This window comes from Sprattus sprattus (genome assembly GCF_963457725.1).
Source record: "Sprattus sprattus genome assembly, chromosome: 3".
NCBI lineage: Eukaryota > Metazoa > Chordata > Actinopteri > Clupeiformes > Clupeidae > Sprattus > Sprattus sprattus.
This window is the reverse complement of record NC_137922.1, coordinates 7,639,239-7,664,238: the sequence shown is the minus strand read 5'-3', so window position 1 is coordinate 7,664,238 and position 25,000 is coordinate 7,639,239. Positions and strand designations below refer to the sequence as shown.

General features: G+C 41.9%; 1 protein-coding gene across 1 annotated transcript in view; it reads right to left on the bottom strand.

Moving 5' to 3' along the window:
- The window catches only part of adgrl2a (adhesion G protein-coupled receptor L2a), an 87,681-nt gene that overhangs the window by 55,134 nt on the left and 7,547 nt on the right, over window positions 1-25,000 (bottom strand). The window contains exon 2 of the mRNA XM_080834001.1: window positions 12,553-12,730. Coding sequence (XP_080690127.1) covers window positions 12,553-12,655 — 103 coding nt within the window. The 5' untranslated portion in view covers window positions 12,656-12,730. The remainder of the gene's footprint in view (window positions 1-12,552; window positions 12,731-25,000) is intronic.

Here is a 25,000-nt window from a genome sequence, read left to right as displayed (position 1 = left end):
CACAGGAGCTCGTTGTCTCAGGAAGTCAGGTGTCACGGAGGCGGCGCGCGCGCGAGAGAGAGAGGAAGTGTGGGGGGCAGGGGGACTCAAACCATGTGCTCAAGCAAACTTGATCCCCACAGAAATGTGAAGTATGGGATATTTGTCATGCACACAAAGTTGTGCCCTTCGTGATTCAAAACTGGCTGTTGTTCATCTACCTATAGTGACAAAAAGTTGCATGATTGTCTCATATATGTTTATATAATATTATTATTATAATTAAGACAGTTTATTGTCTTATTATTTTCTTATGAGTTGGTTATTTACACCTGATCCTTATGTGTACCTTTGAAGGGAAATAGCTTAAGCGAGTGTCATTCAGGGTCAAAAGTAGCATTGAGTCTAAGTGTGCAACATCTGAGAGGCCTGTATGGAGAAGTGTGGGGGAAGAATGCAACTCTAACATCCCCATCCTTTTTCATTAAGGAAAAACTCTGACATTCTCTCAGCAAAAAAGGATAAAGAAAACACACTCTCTCCTATCCCTCACCCTCTCACACACACACACACACACACACACACACACACACACACACACACACACACACACACACACACACACACACACTCACAGACACACACACACACACACACACACACACACACACACACACACACACACGCACACACATTCACACACACACTCACACACACACACACACACACACACACACACACACACACACACACACACACACACACACACACACACACACACACACACACACACACACACACACACACACACACTCACACATAGACACACACAAACGCACACAAAACAAAACAGTGAATCCAAACATGCTTGTGAAAGGGAGGCCTCTGAATGCTTCCCTTCATGGCGTATTAAACCCCCGACTCCCCTCCCCCCCCCAACTCTGCTCGTACTGAGACTGCCAGGCACCAGGCGCCCGCCTCATTTGTATTCCCCACCAGCGCTCGCTTGGCTTCATTTACATCTTTTTCTTCCATGGCAACAGCAGGTGGGCTATCGGGAGCATCTTTGATATAAGTACGGACCTCTAAAAAAAAATACCTTGTCATTTAACACAGGGCAGACATCATAAAAAGGCCCCCCACACACACACCCCCGCCCCCCGTTGCTCTCCGCTCCCGCACCGAGGGGGGCCGTTTGAAGCAGACATTTCTGACTTGTTTGGTGGAGGGTTAGATTACATCTGCATGGAGCGCCTCCCACTCACCCATGGACTGACTAAGGGAATGCGTCAATACGCACAGACAAATAAGTGCTTTCACTGAACCAGCCTCCCCTGCCTGCTATTTTAAGTACACCTTCACTCTGGGAAAATATACATAACAATCAAATCAGTCACATGAAATATTGTACCAGATGCTTAAAGACACAGACCCCCATGGTTCCACACTATCAACTCAGATATGTATGTAAACTCTGTCTGAATGCACACAGTCATGGGAGCAAATTAACCTTTAAGCTTAATTAAGCACGATGGGACACATCGAGTTCGGGAAAACCTCTTTTGAAATGCATTATTGACTTAGCATTGTCCACATATGTCAGCAGACCAATTTCACACAAGAACATACCGAGTCTAACATTTAAAAAGCCCCCAGGGGCTTCTGGGGAGACTGCAAGGTAAAGGCACTTGTGTAGTCAAATTGTCCTCTCCAATTAAGGTTTTCCAGGGTTTTCAGTGTCCTAAACATTGCCAACAGCCTAATTTAACTCTCTGAGGAGTGAGTTTATTTTTGCAGGTCATTCCAGAATTAAACTGTACAAATCTAGAATTTACATTTACTGCCATTTCATAGAGGTCACTTGGTTTAATTATGACATCATCAAATGGAACCTTCAGTTGGCCACATTCTAATTATTTAGAATCATGAGTAATTCCCCCCAGTGGGTAAAGAGAAAATTATGAAATCAGATTTTTTTTTTAGCCATCTTGTTCTTCAATTCTGCCAATGGCTTGAGAATCTGTGAGCGAAGAAAGCATGTAAAGGCATTACATGATTTATTGTAATAGAATAAATCCCACTCGCCTGTAACTCACTCGTTGGCATCACATTCATAATTTACTGAGAATCATCTAGGAGTGTGAATGATGGCAAAACAGCTCCCACTTATTTAAAATTCATACTTCTGCAGTCTGCAGGTTGGCATTCCGGAAATGTATCAGAATGTATCAGCTAATGCCAGAAAGATCTTCTGCAGCTCAGCAAAAAAAAACACATTGGTCACAAAAATGTGTGACTATGTCCAGCCCCAACTGTATAACATATGGGTGGTACTTCAATAACTGTATTGAATGTATTGCCTTGCTATTATCTGTCACGTACACGCATGCATTGGTAGGCTGATGCCAATAAAGCACAAAGAACATAAGATAATTGCTGTTGGCAGTTATCATAAATGCTGCAATGTTGGGATATTGCTACAGTGAATCACTACTGCCTAGCTTTTACACAACAACAGAAGGATTCTGAGTAATTGGCTCAGTAAACCCTTTCATTCTTGCTGTCTTGCATACTTGTGCATACTATTAACTGGTGATTTCAAGTATTTTGTTGAACGCACATTTTGCACGTTACTTCATGCTGGCATCGTTGTCAGGTAGCTGGACTTAGGCACAGGCTACAACCCCTGTTCATCCTCTTCTCTCACATGCTTTTGAATAAGTTAGGGCACAAGGTCGCTCGTCACAAGGTCATGCACTCATTCAGTGTGACACTATTATGATTTATCACATGGTGTAACGGACTCCTCAGCTCTAGCTGGTCAGCTGGTCATTCAACGCTGGGCTAGAGCGGTAAAGAGGAAACTGAGCTGTCTAACTGACCACTGGCAGACTCTAGTAGTGTTTATTTCACTGCGATAGAAACTGAGCTGTCTAACTGACCACTGGCAGACTCTAGTAGTGTTTATTTCACTGTGATAGAAACTGAGCTGTCTAACTGACCACTGGCAGACTCTAGTAGTGTTTATTTCACTGCGATAGAAACTGAGCTGTCTAACTGACCACTGGCCGACTCTAGTAGTGTTTATTTCACTGCGATGTGTCTCTAAAGAACTAATAGTTGAAGTGGAAGCCTGGGCTGGGAATAAAATCATTTACGATCAATATTCTGTGTGAAATTATTGATTTCTATGGTCAGCAAGCATGTGATGAGGGCACTGATGTATATAGTAAGCTTTCATTATTGATCCCAGGATGGTAGAAATTGTGTACAGCTCTGCATATATTGCGCTAAGCGCTAACTGGCTATACATTAGGTCTATCTCTACCATGAAACAGACAAGCAACTACATGCATGGCAGCAGACAACAGGTTTGACCAGAGGGGAGAGCTGTATGAGATTAAAATGGATGGATATGAAATAAAGGATTGCAACCAACAAATAGACGTCAGCCACAAAGGCTGTGATTACTTTGACCAGATACAGACGTCACTCACATACTGACTGTCCTGAACATCTGCCTTTGAGAGAAAAATAAAGCGGCCATCAGTCTTCCTTGGTCACTGTGGGCTACAATTTATGGAATTAATTGTAGGCAAAGACAAGATTGTGTGGAATACCATGAGAGTCCACAGAACTAATCCAGAGCAACTGAAAACGAATCCATTTCCAAGGCGACGAGCAGTGAACCTGGTGGCTCAGCTCCGGTCCTTGATTTTATATGTGATTGATGGAGGAGAGAGCAGAATCAATTTTCAAATCAAAGAGAGAACTGTCCTGTGAGCGACTGACACACACGGGCCGGCTACTGTACGCTAGGACCAGGCCGCATCGATTTTCTTGCTAGACATTTCTACGTGGGGGAAAATAACAAATGTGGGCCTGTTCTTATCACGGGGGTCCCGCTAGCCTTGTTGTTCCCTGGCTCAGACGCGGCACGAGTGTTTCTTTTTTACATTTGTTAGCAGGATGTATGCAAATAAGACATTTCAGCTGCAGACTGCTGTTAGAGCCCAATGATACCTCCCTGAATTATTCATTCTTTTCTGTTAGTCGCAAAAAAAATTAGATATTAAAAAAAAAAAAAAAACATAATGGCAACTAATTTAATTGGATACAAACCCACACACAAGGGCAAACACACAGACACACACGCGCACACGCACTCTAAAATAAAAATTCACACTTTCATGGTTCATTACATGTAAAATTCTGTGTTGATTTATGATGGATTTAACACAATTTTATCTGTGAATTTTATGATTATATTGGTTATTATGGTAATTAGTAGCAAAAGAATTTGGGGAAATTCATCCATTAGTGACAATTATTACAACAGGAAATGCCTGATCAAATCACACAAGTCTTCCAATTTATGCGGTCCCCTTCACATGTGACTTATGACCCCGGTGCACTATTACGTCAAGAAGAGATGTTTCTTCAGACGGAACCCTGTGACCCTTTAGAAGCTGGTTTGTGTTCTGAATTATAACCTTGGAATTACAGCGGACTTATATATATATATATTTTTTTTTAAAGGCCCTTTTCCCTTTAAGGTTTACCATCCAACTGCGTAGTTACATGTGATATGTTACTGTAATTAAATACAGATAATGTTTGGGTCTGATAAATGGGAAAATGGAGCCTATTCACACAACTATACAGAGAAGGTTTAAGACCTTTCCCCATTGTAAGTAACATGAACAATACAACTCTGTCTCAATGAATGAAACAATAATAATTAAACAATGCACCACGATAAAACAGGAGGCATCCCTCAAGTGCATAATGATAGCTGACACGGCAGATCAATTAATATTCTTTGGGTAGCTTCTTTTCAGATTAACAGACTCTCATCACCGGACTACAGAGACCTGGCTGTTCCCCGCCTGCAGAGCAATCACGTTCCATTCTCTGAACTGATGTTGTGGCATAATGGATAACACAAACAGAGCACAGACAGCACAGACCTGACGGCTGCTTCAGCGCCGCTGTAGTGGATGATGGCCATCTCTCATCTGAGCATCGTATTAGCACTTAGCACAAGCATAACATGGGACGAGAGCGAGAGCATCCTCTCTAAACGGCCTCTGTCATCCCAATGGCATTATGTAGTCTTTGTATACACTGAGAAAATAGCACTTAGCTTTCCAAGTATCACTGTTATTTTCTGTTTCCCCAAGAGGTGATTCACAAGTGCTGTTATGAAATGAAGCTTGTTATTGCAAACAGTGAAATACTCAGCATCGAAACCAGGCAGAGCATTTGTTTTTATGAGTGTAAGTCTGATATGTAACATGCAAAGGGACTCTCCCAATTATTCTGCTTCAGATTCATGTTAAGCTGCTGCTTCGGGTTTCTGGCAATTTCATTTGCATGATTGGTGACTGTAAAGTCTTTTTTTTTCCAGTTGAAAGGTTTCAGGATTCTTCATATTTCTATTTCCCTCCATTTTGGCCTTCAGCCAGTTCCTGGAAGTACAGTACGGTTTCTGACAAGGCACAATATCTGCTTCTGTCTGGTGGGGCGAGAACTAATGTAAGCCTCATCTAATATATGTGCCTGCAGCTTTCTTCTCTCCACTTAGCCTGGAGCGCAGTCAGCACACCTAAACACACAAAGGAAGGGATACCTTAATTCAGTTAACCACATAGAGAACTGAATAGGCACCTCACAGAACAGAGATGTGACTATGAAGAGGGGGCACTAGACCAGACTGAGTTGGTGGCAAAGATCTTACCCCTTGATTTTATCACTTGATTCTGAACGTCAAATTCATTTGTGACCAAAGTGTGAACACATAGTCTCGTATGATAAATCACTTGTTGATCCTGTCCTGATTATCAATGTTGGGATTACATCACTACATATGATAATCATAATAGAATTCCTGTAGCTCAATTGGTGTACAACGTGCTGACAACAATTCATACATAGACTTGATACTTAAAACAATCTGTAATGTAAATTTGCTTTAGATAAAAGTGTCTGCTAAAAAAATCATAACGTGAGCCCTACCATTAGTCCTATGTCTATGAGGCAAACCCAGATCTATAGATGTCAGTGGCAGACTTGAAGCAGTGCTATGCATTTGGCATGCTCTTCACAGCCCAGTCTCCTCTGAAACTTTAGAGAGTGGTGCTGGCTGACGGACAGACGCGTGGGCTGCTGTCATCATACTTGGGCGCACACAGACACAGCTCAGCCTCTTGCTGATTGATAGTAAATGGAGGGTCAGGCCTGAGACAACAGGATGACACACGCGCTGACACACATTTGTTTGGGGTGTGGAGGTTTACAGCGACCCTCCACAGCACACGGCCAGTATTCATGGCTCCACATGAACATGCATGGACTTTCCCCACTCACTCAAAGCATCCATCTCAAGGCAATTTTTTGAAGTTTAGAAAGCATTTAAAAGCGTGTGGGTTGATATTGCAATATATACAGTATACTGTATATATAATATATATATAGCATATTCAAAGGACACTTCTGCATAGCGTTTGCTTTCTGGTTTCATAACAACATTCTCTGACACTGTCTATTAAGAGGCAGTACATATTTAGCTGTAATGTTTTTTTTTAAACCGTTCAAATATAAGCCGATTTGGGAGATTTACCTTGTAAGGTCTAATCATTTGTATATGTTCATCCGATAAGTTACTCATCCTATATAATGTAATTAAACGACAAAGCTGGTAATAATTCCATGTCTTTTATGATTGTGTATACATTTCCTTCTGCCGAGAAAATCCTTTTCTAGTTTAATAAAACTAAGGACAATGCATACACTGCAAATGTGATTACACATAAACCATGGATACATCTGCCTTAGGTGTTTCATTTCTTTTGTTAATTTAAAAATATGTGAAAGTTGGCGTGATTACTCTGGAGATACATAGGGGTTAAACTGATATCAATTAAAACCGAATTACATGACTAATGTGTCTACAATGTCCAGGAGACATCTCAGAAATCAGAGTAGTCAATAATCCAACACAACATCCAAACATAAGGCAGTAACCAGCTGTGATGTTGGCTAATCCGCTGAATCCCTTCCCTCTTTAACTGGCAATCCTGGCTGAGATTAGAAGTGCTCCACAGTAGGGAGACTCGGGGCCGCAGTCACACCTTGTGCACGTACAGCCTGACTTTGTGCTCTTATCTCCTTATCTCTTAAAAACAGCCCCAGACGAGGGCGTCGAGCCGCATGTGGTCTCCCCGTCCCGCCACCAGCAGGATTCCCGAATTCGTAATGGAACACCACCGTGCCGGCGACGGAGGCCACCAGGTGTGGTGAAACCTTACCCCGGGAAAGACGATTCACGGAGGAGAAGAGTACAACAAAGAGATTAACCTAGTTAGATCCATTTCTCTGCCACACTCGATTGGACGTCCAGCTCAATCTTGTTAAAGTCTGTCCACCCCAGTTTGCTGCTGGGAGTGATGCAACACAAAGTGTTTCAAGATTAGGGATTGTGTAATGACTTGTTTTGTGTCTTGTTTGTGAATTTGGGATAACAGACAGATACAATCTGCTGTGGAAATGCCAGGCCGAAGCGACAGGACACAGCACAGCCAGTTTTTTTTGTTCTCTCCTTCCCTCCTCTGTGCTTGTTTGTTTGTCAGTTTAAGAGACAGAGACTCTACCTTGTCAATCTTATCAATGGCACACAAACCAAAAATAAATAAATAAATACAATATTGAAAAGTTGCCAGCTTCAGCTCTCCAGCTTTATGAACTAAAAAGGTTTTTGGCAGGGACTGAACAGGAGATAGTTGTGGATTGTTTTTCCATTGCTAAAATTGGCCTTCTCCTTCTGCTGTCAAGAACTGGACTTGACTCTGTGTGAGTCATTTTGAAGGACAGTTCATTTAAGTTCCTCAAATTACTTAAGTAAGTCAAGGGCTTTCTTTAAGAGGGTACTTGGTATTAAGAGGGCCTTCTGACAGGAAAAAAAATTACTTTTGTGAGATTTCTTAAAATGGCTGAAAGAATAGGACCTTTCTTCAGACAATATTTATCCCTTCTATGAATAAGCTTGGGGGTGAACTTCCACATTGTTAGCCGAGTAGATTCAGAGTTACTTACAGTACCCATTTAACCAAAAATGTATATGATCCACAACAACTGCTATGTCTCCAGGGCTAAAATAATGCATCTTGTTGTCTTGGTTTGTATACAGTGGAAGCCTTAGGCTCCAGAGCTCTGAGTTATGCCACGGCTCCTTTAATCATTAGGTCTAAGTCATTAGCATTCCTTTTTCACAAACATAATGCAAGTGATTCATACATTAGCAACACACCCATCCTTAAGTCAAGGAAGAGGCTTTCACAATAGTTTGAGAAGAAAAATAAATTACATCACTTAGAAAGAAGAGCCTGAATTCAGATCAGTATATCCCCACACAGACCGCCTTCCTGCCATTTAAAATGGAACGACACGATCCAAAGTTTCTTGGGACGTTAGACAAGGAAACAAGCCTCAGGCAATAAATCTTGCTGAGCCTCTTCAAAAGCACAAACTTCAAGTCATTTGTAGTGGGGCTGGAACCCATTTAATTCAATTATAAAAATGCATTAAAAAGATATTACAGGCAGGATGCAGTTTAATGAACCATGTTTACTTGGGATATTGTTTATAATGAACTAATGCAGGCTCATCCCCACAGTTAAAGCAGGGAGCCCAGGCACGCAGGAAGTGACAGGCCAGTTCCCAACAAGCTAGAGGTGAATCGGACAGGCTCTATGCAACTCTTTACCTAACATGGTAAAGCTTTATAGTGAGGTTCAACTAGTATTAAATGCTGGACGTAATAAACATAAATATAGCAATTATTACGGTGATTAGTATTACCTAATGTTTCTTAATGCGAAGGTTAATGATTTGTTTATGTCAACTAATGACTTAAATAATGATTGTTGACGGAACCCGAATGTGAATGAGTCCATTAGCTTTAGAATGCAATATTGCTTGTGGTTTATTTATACTTACAATGCGTTACCTTTCGTTAATAAAGGGACCTTATATTATTACCACTAAGGTGAGTGAGCCTGAATGGTCAAAACGTATACAAATCCTCAAAATCAATGTGTATAGATCACTCATGCGCAGCATACAGCCAGCAAGCTGATATCGGCAGGCATACTTTTTTAATTTGGCACGCAGCACCTAAGAAAAAGAACACTGCATTAAGCATTTTCAAAGCTGTTTACAATAAACATTAGGCTAAATATCCAATATTGTCTCCTCACAATATTCAAGTGACAGTTGTGAAACAACCTGTTAAATCGAAATGTGAATTGAAAAGTGGACTTTATAAGTGATAAGTGGAAAGTAATATGTTTAAAATGACAAGAAAGTATTGAAATGAATAAGTGAAAAGTGGACTCAGAAGATCTAGTGTAAAACAACGACATCAGGATATTTTGTGACGAGTGTTCAAAAGTAATTGCTGTCAATGACAAGAAAGCATTGCTGTCTTCAAAAAACGTTTCAATACCAAGCCAGGAAACGAAATTGTTTTCGTGGGAAACAGAAGAATGATTTTACAAAGCAGTCTCCAGTCCAAGACTGTAGTTAGTTACATGCTGTCACGCAAAATCGCTAAACCCAGCAAGCCATTTTCAGATGGTGAGTTTTTAAAACATTGTATGGTTAGCATACTGTCAACAAGAGTCAGTTTAATAATGTGAGCCTGTCACATTGCACTGTTACTCAGCGTGTAGAAGGCATTGATGAAGAGTTGACTGCTAAATTGTCAAAAATCGCTGGACAAAAGCCATTAAAAATACGGCACAGCTACTACAGAAATGACTTGCAATGGAGTTGATGAGGGTGAAAACAAGAGGATTGGACCTCTATGACAGGATGTTTGGAGAGACAGCACCTGCCATTGACTTGAGTACAGAACGTTCACACTGGTGGCTCGCCAAACCTCCCCGGGAGGAACACTGGTCTATTGCAGAGGAAAAGGTGAGAGAGTAGGACCCCAAATCTAAGACAGTGGTGAAACCTTGTGAGCTTCATCCAGGGAGGGGAGCGAGGAAGGACACAGAGACGCTCCATGCCACTCCATCGCTCGCTGAGTGTGCCGGGGGAAAGTGTTTGGCTCTGTGTAGGACTTAAGAGGAAAAATAGGGACGTTTCTGGTGACTGACGGTGAAGCTCGCAATTTTGCAGAATTTCAAGACCCAGACTGGATGATTGAGTTTGCCTTCAGGTGGATGTAATGGGCCATTTAAACGACCTCAATCTGAAGCTGCGGGGGAATAATATGTTCGTTCACAAACTGTATTCCTGTGTGCAAGTACTCGAAGCCAGGCTGAGCCTGTTTTCCAGACAAATGACCAACAAGTGCTTCACACATTTCTCAACACTGGCTCCTCTGGATGGGCACTCCTGCCACACCGAGGGATACACACACTACACTCGCTGGAGCTAGTATCCTCTCACACACACTACACTCGAACACCCACATACTGAATTTAATCAGAGTTTCACTGAGGGATACACACACTACACTCCAACACCTTCATACTGAATTTAATCAGAGTTTCTCTGACTGAATATCAGAAGAGAGCAGGAGCTAGTATCCTCGCCCCTATCCTTCGACAGCGAGAAAGCGCATCCGTAGGCCTGGCTACAGCTGATTGAACTACAGTGCAACCCATGTAGAGTGACAGGTTTGCTACATCCACACTGGACCGCTTCTATGGTGCGCTTAAGACCAGAACGCCCAATTGCCTGCCTTGTGGATACACGCACAGAGGATGCTCCTTCGATTTGACCCCACAGATGGATGCAATGACACATTGGGCTTAAATCCGTGAATATCACTATGTGTGATGAAAAGCTTTACTTATCCATGTCACTCAGTCATCTCACACAGTTTGATCAATCTCATAGCTCTCCCATACCGACACACAGGTCCACGGGTCATTGCGACTCCGTAGTGAAGGAGTGTCATTATCAGGTGATCTTGGTTGCTTTGCTTTTCTCGGTCACCTGCCTAAAGCGTAGATGATGTCAATCAAATGTAATTCTATTTTGTTGAATATTGTGACTTAAATGTTGGAGTAAAGCTTTAAAGAACAAATGCTGATATTACTGTACATGGACATAATGACATTCTAGAATTGAACTGTACATAAATTGTGTTATATGACAAAAATGCATTTCTTCATATGAATATAATATACGTATAAATATAATAGATATGAAATATCTGTAAATGTAAATATCTCTCAATTAAAATGAGTTAATCATAGAATAGGTCATGTCTATGTTTCTAATGTGTTTAGGTGTTTCAGTGATGGAGGTCTATACTGCAGTGGTGAATTAAAGTTTGATAATTATACCTCAATTGCCATCAGTCCATGCATGAAACCTAATACTATGTGTCTCAACAGCACTGTTATCATGTCTGTTAAAGAGCTACAGCAGTGTTTCATGTCAGCATTGTTATCATGTCTATGTTAAAGCAGCAATAAGGAGTTCTGTTCCAAAACTAGCAAGCCAACTACCTAAAACGTATGCAAAAACCTTGCAAACACCACCAGGAGCCCATTTGACACTGATAGAAGTTTGCCAACACACTAACTGGTGTCTTTTGGCAGTATAGCTAGCAATGTCATGCTGGGAAAGCTTTTCTTCCATTTTTGCAGGGTGTTCCAGCCCGGAACACAGAACTACATAGGGCATATCCTGGATGGCTATTGGGAAAGACACAGGTGTTTATCTGTCCTTCACATGACCGTATCCTATCAAAATTAATTTGAGGATGGTACCAAATCTATCTGCCTATAAAACCATACCTCAAAAAGTGTCGAATTGTTGCATGGTATTACTTTAAAGAACATTACATCAGAAGAAACATGTGACCCAACTGACAAGATGTAGGGTAGGGTAATAGGATGTACTGTATTTAGGTGGACTGTTTTATGGAAGTAAATCCTTTTTATCGTAACACCTCCTTTTTATCGAAGACACCAGATAGTCATGAAGACGTGAACATTTTCAGGCCTTGGAGGAGGCTGGCAAATAGGCTTCTGTAAGGCAATCTGTCATGTGTATAAAATTCATGTCATTTAACATGACAGCAGTATGAGTTTCATGTTTCATTCATGTTTCATTTCAGTCGTCCAGTGTGCAGCCCTCGGCTTGGCTTGTAAATAAACATCGCCCACCGCTGGTATAGGTGATTTATCGCCAAGATGTTTGTAGGTTCCAACTTAATATCACAAAACACAGAACACACTGAAAATGCATGTAGTGAGTGTGTTGTGGAATCGGGCATCAGTGACCCAAGATGATGACCTAGACCATTTGTACCTATGCATAACAGGTTTTTCTTTCTTTTAGAATTTCTGTAGCTTTCCTATAAAGTTTGACCAAAAGTTTCAATTTCTGTGTAATGACTTTGCATGACAGACATCTGTTGAAGTTCGAGAACAAGAATAAAGGTAACCTAAGAAACAGACATATACATATTAAATAGACGTATAAGAAGCTAGCAAATAAGGTTCCACTGACGCTGTCTACTGATGTGGTTTGGCGATTGGCTCCTACCTTCTGAGCACTGGACGTGAGCCAAAGCCAACACGAGGCAGCAGACTGCTGATGTTCGGAGTAAGAAGCACGCCATTGCGCTGACTGTGGATGCTCTCCGCATGTTCAACAGAATCGATGGCAGTTACAGATGTCGGGGACAACAGCTCTCAGAGATGATCATCATTGATCTTTTCACCTGCGAAGCAAGAGAAGAGGGAGTTAATACACAGCTATGAGGGACTAGAGGCGTCCTCCCTATGATCCTGGAAGAAAAAGGCTTATTTCGACAACATTAATGTCACAGGTGTTCTAGAAATGTTTTTCATGAAAAATTTTAAGCGTAGTGAAAAAAACATCTCAAACAGCAAAAGGCCACAAATCCACAGAAGTTAAAGTCAAGCGGGGCATAATCCAGCTGGCTGAAATCCCTTTAATAGGGACTAAGAGCTCACCGTTTTCATGGGGGCGGGCCCGTCATCCCAAAGATTTAACCAGCAGGGTACCTCAGAGACGACCACATAAAACTAACAAGCAAATGAATACACGGCAATCTGCTCCGAACACCCCAAACATGCTGAAGCACCAGTCCCTGTCTTCCCCCTGTGTGACCGTCCGCCTCGCCCCGCCATCCTCCGTTCCACTTATTCACCTTTCCTAGCGTGAAAAAGGCTTAAGTCAGGTGTGCGGGTTTGTGAGCAAAGCACACCTCGTGGATCTGCTTCTATTAGTACCTCTGCTTCAGTGAACATGTTTACCCGTACTGAATGCAGCTCCCCCTCCCCCCTCTGGTGCCACTGGAGACCCACTGGGGACAAGATAGTCGCTCTAGAAACCGCTCGCACAGGGCCCCATTAAAAACTGTTTCATTTTTTTCTTCTCCCCTTTCTTTTGTTTGGGGCAGGAAAACAGACTGTTTTACACGTCCAAACTGAAGACGTCCCCTGGCACGTAGTCAGAAGAATTAGAACAGATCAATAGAACCTTGGCGTTTACGTAACTGTCTGTGACACAGATTCCAGAAGTCTACTCCGAAAAAATCTGCTGTGGATTAGAAATCCATTGCCTTCTATGAGAGGGGTTTTGGAAGATGTCAGAGACATAGATTTTCCAGTGGCCCACAAGTCAGAAGCTCAGACATTAGTTTGGTTAAATCCAGCAGAGCTGTGTCAGAGAAGGCATTATTCAACTGACTGACTCGCTCAAAACAGGTTAACAGCAGTGCCTCTCCCTGTGAAGGCCTCTGGCGTCGTGTTCAGCGTTGGACTGGGGGACTGCACCACGAACAAGAAGGAAGTCATTGTTTCTGTGTCAATATTTCACAGCATGTAGAGGTGAGGGGAAATAAAAAGGGGGAAAAAATATCTGTAATATTTGAACTGTGAAATGAATACGACTCTACCATCGACTGCACAGTGTTTTACTAGTCGAGCCGCAGGAAGACCCACTGGTTCATCTTAGCTGCTGCAGGATCCATTTTGTGCGTGTTGTTTTTAATTTACATCAAGTTTGTAGTTGTACATGCCAGGGGATGGGAATATAAAACAGAGGAGAGCGGAGTAGAAGGCCCCCTACGCAGAAATGAAATAAATAAATGCGGTAGAGGGCAGATGCTCCTGTGTGTGTGTGTGTGTGTGTGTGTGTGTGTGTGTGTGTGTGCGTGTGTGGAGGTAGGTGCTCTGTAAATCGATGATAACAGTTCCGTACTTTAATATCTTTGTGTCATGCTGTGCGAGTGTTTAACACACTGATCGCCAGACACCAAAGGGAAAGAATAGTCAGTTTGACTGCCTTGCCCCTCATTACATACCCCGAGGTCTCCCATCTCCACAGGAGGCCTTTCTACCCGTAAGCTGCTGCAAGCATCGCTCATCAGACCCACTTACAGTAGGCGGGCCTCTGATTCATATTATTATTGGTGTGCGGGCGCACATGCCCCAAACACACACACACACACATTTTATACAGGTATCACTTTCTTTGAGGGCACAAATACAACTGAAGTTACTGGTATTCTGTGACAGTACAGGCATTTCAAATCCTGCATCTTTGGTAAAGGGGAAGGGTGGTGAGTTTGGGGATGAAGATGACGAGTGCAACCATACCAGCCAGCCAAGGTGTAGGATGAAAATTAGGAGTGTAAAGATGAGGACTCCATGGTTACCAGCCAGCCAAGGTGTAAGATGAAAATTAGGAGTGTAAAAATGAGGACTCCATGGAAAACTGTCAAACATGAGGCAGCTGTTACAACATCTGCCCCACAAACTGACATTGCAGCCATTGGTCATCATTTAATTGACGGAAAATGTATTAATGAATTAATTTGCCCAGACTTAATGTAAGACAGTCCTTCCATCTACCATACTAAATACTAATGTTTTGATTAGTACTATGAAGCCCACATAAGTACATTGTATTAAAAGGTTTAGTTAGGTTTAGGTTCAGTGTTCAGATTTAGGCTTAATTAATTCCAAAGTACACTGTACCTAACGACATTGAATATGAAAAGGTACCTTTTTATCTTTTTCATCTGGGAAAAGGCCCATTGATCAAACCAAACATGTAGACACTGCATTGCCAACGGCTGAATTTTTCCGCTTGGACCCTAAGGCCATTTCTATTGCTTGCCCAGTGGATTCTGACATTAGACACACACTGTCAGACGTGTGCTGAATGCCATATCTCACAAAAGGAAGAAATAACAGACATCCTAATTACAGGGAATACTAATTCAGTCCAACAAGAATGTCTTACATTCATGCAGTGCTAACTTGGCTTCTCAATAGCACACTGGCACTCAATAGCAGGAATGGCTTTTTCATATAAGAGTTGGATTTTTCGCTGAGGCCTTGGCCCGGCGTTCACAGTTCAAGTAAGGTGTTGAATTTTTGTATTAATGGGAGTGTTCTGTGGAAACAAAAGCCATGCTGACAGTTGACTGTATGTTTCGGACCTCTGCCAGTTGAGCCATAGCAAATGTGAGCCTGTGGTAGGCACAGTAGGAACCAGCTGTGTGCCGTGGTGAAACGTGTTTGCCCAGACTACTGAGCTACCGGGTTAGACAGCTTCATCCACCGCAACTCCTTATCTGCATACAGTTGGGGCTGTCGCTCTGTCTGCTCCGCTTCCATTCCTGTCATGTTCTCATCCTGTGTGAAGGCTCCTGCCTGGGGTTCGAAAGAAAGAATAAAAAGCACTGGACTCGCCACCTCAGCATGATCCCCGCGAGCGAGGTGGAGACTTTCGCTTGTCAGTCATTCCTGTTGCCTGGGGCCCAATGTAAATCTGTTTCACCCTGAGACTTCACTGATGAGCTGATGAGGATAGTTTTACCGGTTCTAATGTGGGCTGACAACAATAACGGCAAGTGTTTTCTGAACTAGTCTTTATGCTTTGCTCAGAAACAAAAATAATATTGCTAAAGCTTCAAACATATTGTGCCAATAAAATACAGAATTTAGCATTTAGAGTTTAAAGTTTAGAATTAAGAGTTTAAGAATATAGAATTGAGATAAAAGACATAATAACGATTAAGGGACACAAGACACATATTAGAACTGGAGATTTAAACAAAAGAAACGTGTTTTAAAGAAACAGTCATCATGAAGCAGATAAGATATGAAGGTGGTCACAAAAGAAACAGGGTCTTCAAATGTTTAATAATCTAATAACAATAATCAGATCTTCAGATGTTTCAAAATCTAATAACGATAATAAGATATTTGCGATAAAACATTTCAAGGAATACTTTGCTGTTTGCATCTCTTGCACTCTTCCAAAATGACAAGTACATAAGAAGGAAGACAACCATTACATTGCAGAAAGAAGAGAGTCGGTGAGTTGAATGCGACAAAAGAAACCGAGAGACAAATTTAAAAGAATGTCGAAGTCTCTTAACAAAGCTGAGTTGTGTCGTTTAAAGCTGGTGTGGAGGTCACCAGAGAAGAATGGCATTTGTGGGCCATTCTCTAATGGGAGAGCATGGAAAACAGACTTCAGAAGAAGAGAATGGGACTGGGAGAAGGGGAGGGGGGAGCTTGAATGAGCACAATGCACAATTGACAGCCTGCCAGTCTTGCTTGACCTGTGAATTAACCCCCAAGCTTTTATGGCAGTGCATGAAGGACCCCGAGTTTGGATTGCTATAAAACCACAAATACAGTAAAATGATGTGACCCGGAGCAAAATGTTAACAACTAAAATAATATCTTGTTGAACATTTAGTTAACGAATGTGTTTCAAGTCTTAACATAAAGAATTGGGTCTTGAATCAAGCACAGGGGAGAGTATTGACCGCTCTATAAATGCAATATATCTGTGAGACTGAACAGAGAGTTTTCTTTTAAAAAAAAGGGAAAGAAAAGACAAGAAAAGAAAAGAAAAGCGCATGACTTCAAAGGGCTAGCAGAGAGCCAGTGATTCTGTGAGCAATCGGAAAATCTTTACTCCTGCGATGAAGGGCTGGGTCAGTGATCACATGAATCATGTCCCATTGAGTCAGTCGTTGGGGGTGGGTTGGGGGGGGGTCGTGGGGGGGAATCCGCTGCTAACCGACCACTGGCCGAGGGAGAGAAATACAGCCGAGCGACCGACACCGACACGGTGACCACGGCAACGGCGTGAGTGAGTGCAGCCGTTGCGGCGAGCAAGTGAGTGCACGCTTACGCACACACACACACAGACACACACACACAGACACACACACACACACACACACACAGTCACACACACAGTCACACACACGCACACACACACCGCCCTTCCAAACCCTGCCCAGAGAGGGGGCTCAGGCAGACCACGGCTAACACACCCAGGTTTCCAGGTCACTTCTCCTGTTCTTAGAAAGGAGAGAGACACGGTGTTCACCCCATGCTCTAGAATCAATAAAAAAAGTGCAGGAAGAGAGGAAAGGGTCTATGTGTGCGCAGTGTGACTCCTTTTTAAGAATGCGCTGCTCTTTGAGCAGTGAAACAAAGCTTCCTCTGCAGTGGTGCAGTTCGATATGAGAAGGTGAAGTCCTTCCTCTACATCAAAATACATAAATGGCAGCTTCGCTATACAGGACCAAGGAATATGACTCGGGCTGTCGTTTCAAATAGCAATAGCCTGTCTCGCAAGTGAATGTACACACTTCAGAGGGGGCTCCCTTTCAGCTGGTGTCATAGACACATATGCTGCTTCTCATCAGCTGTATTCACAGGTCGTTCTATTTATCGATCTGAGCTGCCCTCTTTAATTTAGCCCTATTGCTACTCAATGAAACAGCATTACTGAATATACTGAGTTACTGAAGGGTATTTATCCCGATCAAAACAAAAACAGTCTTCACACAACCCACAATATTAGGTAGCGGCAGCATAGAAAAATAAACTACCTCTCATGCCTGATATTTGAGCTTTCAACTGTTATTCTGGTGTAATTATTCCATCAGCTATTAGCTGACATTCCCAGTAATTAGCAATTAACATTTCCATTAACAGAATTTTCTTTTTTTTTCATCTCCAGCACTACAGTAACCGTATTAGTTTCAGAAGGACTATCGGTGCTTGTGCTGCTATGATCCAGCTGTGTGTTATGGCCAAATGTTTTAGATAGACAGATTCACTGTTGCACCAGTTCTTCCAGCAGTTGACCTACTGTGGTCAGTTCAACATTACAAACTTAGAGTATGTGTGATTTTTTATGTGTTAAAATATTTGAATGTGCTCACACATATCTTAACGTAGACACGTATATTCCCACACACATATCTTAACGTAGACACGTATATTCCCACACACATATCTTAACGTAGACACGTATATTCCCACACACATATCTACACGTAGACACGTATATTCCCACACACAAATCTTAACGTAGACACGTATATTCCCACCAGAGTTCTGCAGGTCAAACTTAACAGCCTAGGCAGCATTATGTACACATTCTCCCCTAAAGATTCTCAGAGAGTCTCAGGTGCCTTTAACCAATCAGCGGCTCAGTGAAGCTCAGGGAAGTCAGGGATTGGGCCTCCAGTATGTCACTCAGACTCTTTGACATAGGGCATGCTGGGGCAGGAAGAGGGAGTAAATGGAGAAGAGGATTGAATTTTTATATTTATATATATATTATACGCGGATTTGTATATGTTTTATGTGTATGTTTGATTCCCATTCCTGTTGTCCCTTTTATTCACTTCATAGTCCTGCTGCTATGACACCTGAATTTCCCTAACGGGATTAATAAAAGTTTATCTTATCTTATCTTAATTGATCAAGACCCGCCCAATTAGCAGCCAATCCAAAAGACTGCAGCTTTAATGTTTAATCATTTCAAAAAAGAAAAAATGATGGCTGTCACACAGACACAAACAAAAACAAGCCTCCGGTGACACAGGTAGAATGGAAGCAACCGCGCAGGAGTTCTTTACCTTCAGGAAACACGAGCTCTGAAAGCTGCGCCGCAGGACACTGGATCAAGATTGGCACACAACTGAGAACATGAGAAGTAACTAACAATGCAGGCCCAGCAAGGCAGCTGCAGCACTCATGAAAAGTGCCTGCTAGCTGAAGAGTGTTTAGAGTCTAGACAGGTAATCAGAGTATGCAGGCGTGATTCCACAGATGATGAAACAGGCAGAGCAGACAGGTGATTAGAAATCAAGGGAAAGTGAAATGTGGACGCAAAGCCGCAGGTAGCGCAGACAAGGATCGGATAAGAGCCTACGCTGCTGACCTGATGAGGCTTCCTTTCTAGTTTTCTGTGAGGAAAAACTCTTCTACTCACATGTCTAGAAATCAAGCAGGATTCACCGCCCATTGGTGTGCACACGGCATGCTACATTTCACCTGGTCAGCGATGATTAGTGGAGTTTCTCAGAAAGAACACCAGGTCTGCTCTGGGTTTTCCACAAACACCCTGTTTGCAATGCGCTTGTCGTCGTGACAAATGATGAAACAAGGCTACCCGACGCCCTACTTGTTCTGTACATGTGTTCCTGTTCTGTACATGTGTCCTTGTTCTGTACATGAGTTCTTGTTCTGTACATGTGTTCTTGTTCTGTACATGTGTTCTTGTTCTGTACATGTTCTCTTGTTCTGTACATGTGTTCTTGTTCCGTACATGTTCTCTTGTTCTGTACATGCTCTCTTGTTCTGTACATGTGTTCTTGTTCTGTACATGTGTTCTTGTTCCGTACATGTTCTCTTGTTCTATACATGTGTTCTTGTTCTGTACATGTGTTCTTGTTCTGTACATGTGTTCTTGTTCTCTACATGTGTTCCTGTTCTGTACATGTGTTCTTGTTCTGTACATGTTCTCTTGTTCTGTACATGTGTTCTTGTTCTGTACATGTGTTCTTGTTCTGTACATGTGTTCTTGTTCTCTATATGTTCTCTTGTTCTGTACATGTGTTCTTGTTCTGTACATGTGTTCTTGTTCTCTACATGTGTTCCTGTTCTGTACATGTGTTCTTGTTCTGTACATGTGTTCTCTTGTTCTGTACATGCTCTCTTGTTCTGTACATGTGTTCTTGTTCTGTACATGTGTTCTTGTTCTGTTCATGTGTTCTTGTTCAGTACATGTGTTCTTGTTCTGTACATGTGTTCTTGTTCAGTACATGTGTTCTTGTTCTGTACATGAGTTCTTGTTCTGTACATGTGTTCTTGTTCTGTACATGTGCTCTTGTTCTGTACATGTGTTCTTGTTCTGTACATGTGTTCTTGTTCTGTTCATGTGTTCTTGTTCAGTACATGTGTTCTTGTTCTGTACATGTGTTCTTGTTCAGTACATGTGTTCTTGTTCTGTACATGAGTTCTTGTTCTGTACATGTGTTCTTGTTCTGTACATGTTCTCTTGTTCTGTACATGTGTTCTTGTTCTGTACATGTGTTCTTGTTCTGTACATGTTCTCTTGTTCTGTACATGTGTTCTTGTTCCTGTTCTGTACATGTGCTCTTGTTCTGTACATGTGTTCTTGTTCTGTACATGTGCTCTTGTTCTGTACATGTGTTCTTGTTCTGTACATGTGTTCTTGTTCCGTACATGTGTTCTCTTGTTCTGTACATGTTCTCTTGTTCTGTACATGTGTTCTTGTTCCGTACATGTGTTCTTGTTCTGTACATGTGCTCTTGGCTCTTGGAACTATTGGCATGGTCTCATCCTTCTGTGCAAGTGTGACTGATTTTACTTCAATGCATTCTCAATTGGGTCTGAACAGGACTGAGAGAATAACAACCAGCTACATCAGAGCCTCTCGTGGCAGTAATATGATGTCTGTTCACACCAACATACATGTGATGTACAGTATATAGCACCAGCTAGCTCACATCTGAGAGATACATTTTGATTTATTTAGCAAGCGCTTCACACGGCATGCAAATTAGAACAGATTGGCGTGCTATGTGTGTATGCATCCTCAGAGAGCCAATCCCACAACCGTAACTTTCACCTTTCATACCGAACGAACTACTGTAAGACTGTTAGAATCTCAGAACATATATGTATGAAAAAGAGTGAAATTTCATATTGGCTGTGCTATCTCTCAATTTCAGTCAATACTACATATATATATGTATATATATATATATACAGTATATATATATATATATATATATATATATATATATATTTACATACTGCATGTTTATGAAATATTAAGCACCTACATTCTTTCCAACCAGCCTTCAATGTTTAGTTAAAAATGCCTCACCTATTGCCATTGCTATTTAGCACAGGAGTACACCAGATGTGACAATCAATACCTTTGATTTCAGTTAAATGACTGATACACAAGCATGGTATCTTACAGTTTAAATCTCATCTAATCTAATTTCCTTTTTGACATGGCAAGTCTAAAAATCCCAAACCAGAAACCTGGTGTGCTGTGTATGCCCCTTATTCATAAAGTATTATGATGAGGTCAACAGTTACATAAAAGGATCAAAATTAGGTGTATTAATAGAAGAGGTCATATAAGGCAACTCTGACAACATTTACCCCAACATTATTTTTCTTAATGGGGTCTGATAAAAAAAAAAAAGTGTGTATTTTTTGTGTCAATGTTCACAAATGTGTTGCTATAGTAACGTTAGTAATATAGAGTGGACACCCATAGGTACATCACTCGGTGGGATTTTTGCCATGTCATTTAAGGGAAAAGGTGTGATATTAAGATCGTAATAAATGCGTATCACCACGGGGAAGTCTGAATGATTAACATAGAACTGAACAGCTCGGAAATGTTAGCACTGTGGTGCATCTTTCAATTATTAACGGCCTGCTGCTTTGGACTTGCACATATATAGAGTGAATGCTGTGAGTGACGAATGAAAACGGGTGGGTAAATGGGGAAACATTTATAAAGTCTTTTTTGCATCTTTTATTCGTCTCTCACAATAGGTAATCTGCACGCCTTAAACCTCGGCTCTGTTGCAAAAACCCGAATGAACATTCACTGGTTATGATATCCGACTCTAAACAGGGTTCATGGTCTCCATTTCTGGTGAATGCACGGAAGTTTTAGTGCAGGTTCCACACCTCATTAACCGCCGTATTGATGCTCCACGGAGACAGAAGTGGAGTGTCTTGAGCGAAATTTGAAAATGTCATTTCCATTTACTGATAGCGAAAACTCCTCTTTTCAGCTGACGCACGATAAGGGTAATTCTCCCGCAGCTGTTAAATGGTAGCACCACCGGATGCTCCTCGTCTAAAGCCTTAATAAGCTGACATCAATACCACGAGATAAATATAAAGGTTGAGAGAATCCTAGCACCACCACCACTATACAGGTATCTCTCAAGATAGTGCCTGCCTGTCATCTACAACTCTCTTTATTTTTCCTTTCTAAAATAAGTCAGATAACACCTGTGTTACGTTATAATAATACACATTATATATATATATATTTTCTTTTGTATGTATTTTTTTTTAAGAATGTAATTTTTTTGAGACTTGACTGCATGGAATCCCTCTGGGGAAGTTGTCCTGCACCTCTTAAGGGGTGGTGACAATGTCTCACAAAGCCTCACAATTCCCTCCGTGAAGTGCTGACAGACACGCTGAGGTGAGGAGTCAAAAATCAGGATTTGCAGACAGACAGAAAGACAGCGACAGGCTGGCAGGCGAGGGAGTGGATTTGACCCGACACTTTAGCGGCCTCGCTCTCCGACTCTGCAGCCTTGAATGTGAATAAAAAAGGGGAGCGCTTGCTGAATTCCCTCAAAGGTCCCTTAAGCTCATCATCTCAATTTCAACAAAATACATCAATATTTAATTCACTCCGCTGCAATAAAGGCCGTGTTCCTGTCAAAACCAGCCGAGCACATGCTCAGAGCCCGTGTGTGAAAACGGGAGGGTGGAGGGGATGGTCAGAGTGAAGTCGGACTCATCTGTCAACTGGAGTAAATCAACAGAGTGCAGAAGGGGAGCATCTTTACTGCAGGGCGGTCAAAATATCCATTCTCGCCCTTAATCTGGACCATCTCTACAGATTGAGAAATGAATAGACTTCTACATTGACCAACAGTGATTTAACCCCAGTAAAATATAAATAAATAAAAAAAAAATTAAAAAAAATGTATTACTATTACATGGAATCCTGCCTTCAATTGCTCCAGTGGGCTCCAACATCATATTTCTCACAGACAAGCTGCAGTGTCTGTAAAAAGCTTCCTCCATCCCTCCGTTAAGGACCTGATCATAAATAATTCACAGTGATCGTGAGGCATTATTCAACAGGATTATTATTTTTGAAGATAGAGGCAGGCAACACAAAACATTAATTGGACGGCACAAAAAAAAAGTCCAGAAAATGGTGCATTCAAAAACTGTCAGGGGCAAAAAAAAAATCATCTTGCATGAATAGGAGACTGGCATATTCTCCAATCACCCTGTAGAAAGGATGATATTTCCAACTACAAAAGGTGCCATGCAGAGTGAGCCGCGTGTTAAACCATCCCCTTCGACCACTTTTGTGACTAACTAATTAAGCCTTTGTGTACCAAAAGGACAAGCAGAGCTAATGAATGCAAGCCACATAGACTATTTCCAACCCCAGGCATGAGCGAAAAGCAAACTTGCAGTTTCCACATGAATATCTAAACTATCAGATTGATAGTTTTAGCACCAAAAGCACAAGAATACAAAAGTGTAGTTTTGCATGGAATAAACATTTCGTCACACGCGGCAGAAATAAACTGGAGATTCTATCCATTGCATATCAAATTTCTGGTTTCTGGCACAGGTTTTCAGTGCCAATTTTCACCCAAGGATGGAAGATGGCAGATTGCGCTGTAAACAAGTCGTTTTTGCAGCGCCACAAGCCAACACAGGAGACAGAGTGACTACACAGACAGAAGCCGGAGTCCCCCTCAACATGCACTGTCAACAACAAATCCTCATGAACACCCATGCTAACGAATAACCATGTTTGCTAAATCGTATAATTATATCAGTTACCTACAAAATCAATCTTAATGCAATATCAGTACAAACAAATTGTAACAGAGGTTCCAAGCAGTCTGTGCTCTGTTATTATGAGTGTCTGATGGTGTGGTGTGTATGTGTGTGTGTGTGTGTGTGTATGTGTGTGTGTCTTGGGAAGGGGGGGCATCTTAATTTGACTGGTTGTACTAGGGCACACAATGGGTGCATCCCCCTGCCACACCCTCTGCACAAGTCCTGTCGCTGGGCACCACCACCCCCCCCCCTCCCCCCCACCATACCCCCAAACCAGACTGTGACCAGCAAGGCATACAGACAGCAGTCACATCAGAGGATCTCCAGATCAGAGAGGAGAACACAAGGGCAGGAGAGATATAAAAAAGGTGGGTTGGGAAACGCAGGAAAATGTAATTGTCTAACATAGTGCATTCCTAGGCCCCGCTCCGCATAACGGCCTATACACATGCACAACTATGGCCTAAATATCCAATGTTTTCAGTCATTTACATGGCCGCTCAGAGTATTTACATACAGGATAAAAAAGACAAGCACAAAGTGCTTAAAATGTAGATATTAAACACAGAGGCTAGAAACTACTGTGCATGAAAACACTGTCGATTTAAAATGAATGGCATTTCTTAGCTGAATAAGACCAGCTAAAATTCCCTGATCAGCAGTAATCTCAGCCGTGTGACCCAATAGTCAGGCTGGTCACACAATATCAGGATTATTAGCAAACTCAAACACAGCCACCTTGTAAACACTACATTAAATGTATGTATGTATTCTAAGAACAATGCATGCAGTGTGTGTTCCAAACAGTCATCTTGACTAGAGAGGCAGAGACACAAAGAGAAGAGCTTGATTAGCCTTCAAATTAGATCCAGTTTCACCGTGAGTACCGATTCACGTTCCCAAGCTCCATAGGTCCAGGATCTGGGGGATCCTAGGCCTTGGCTGTGCTCGGAATCGTTATGTTACGTTTTCATTAACATGTGTTAAGCACAAGGCCTTGGGAGTGATTGTGATGCAAACGTAGATCA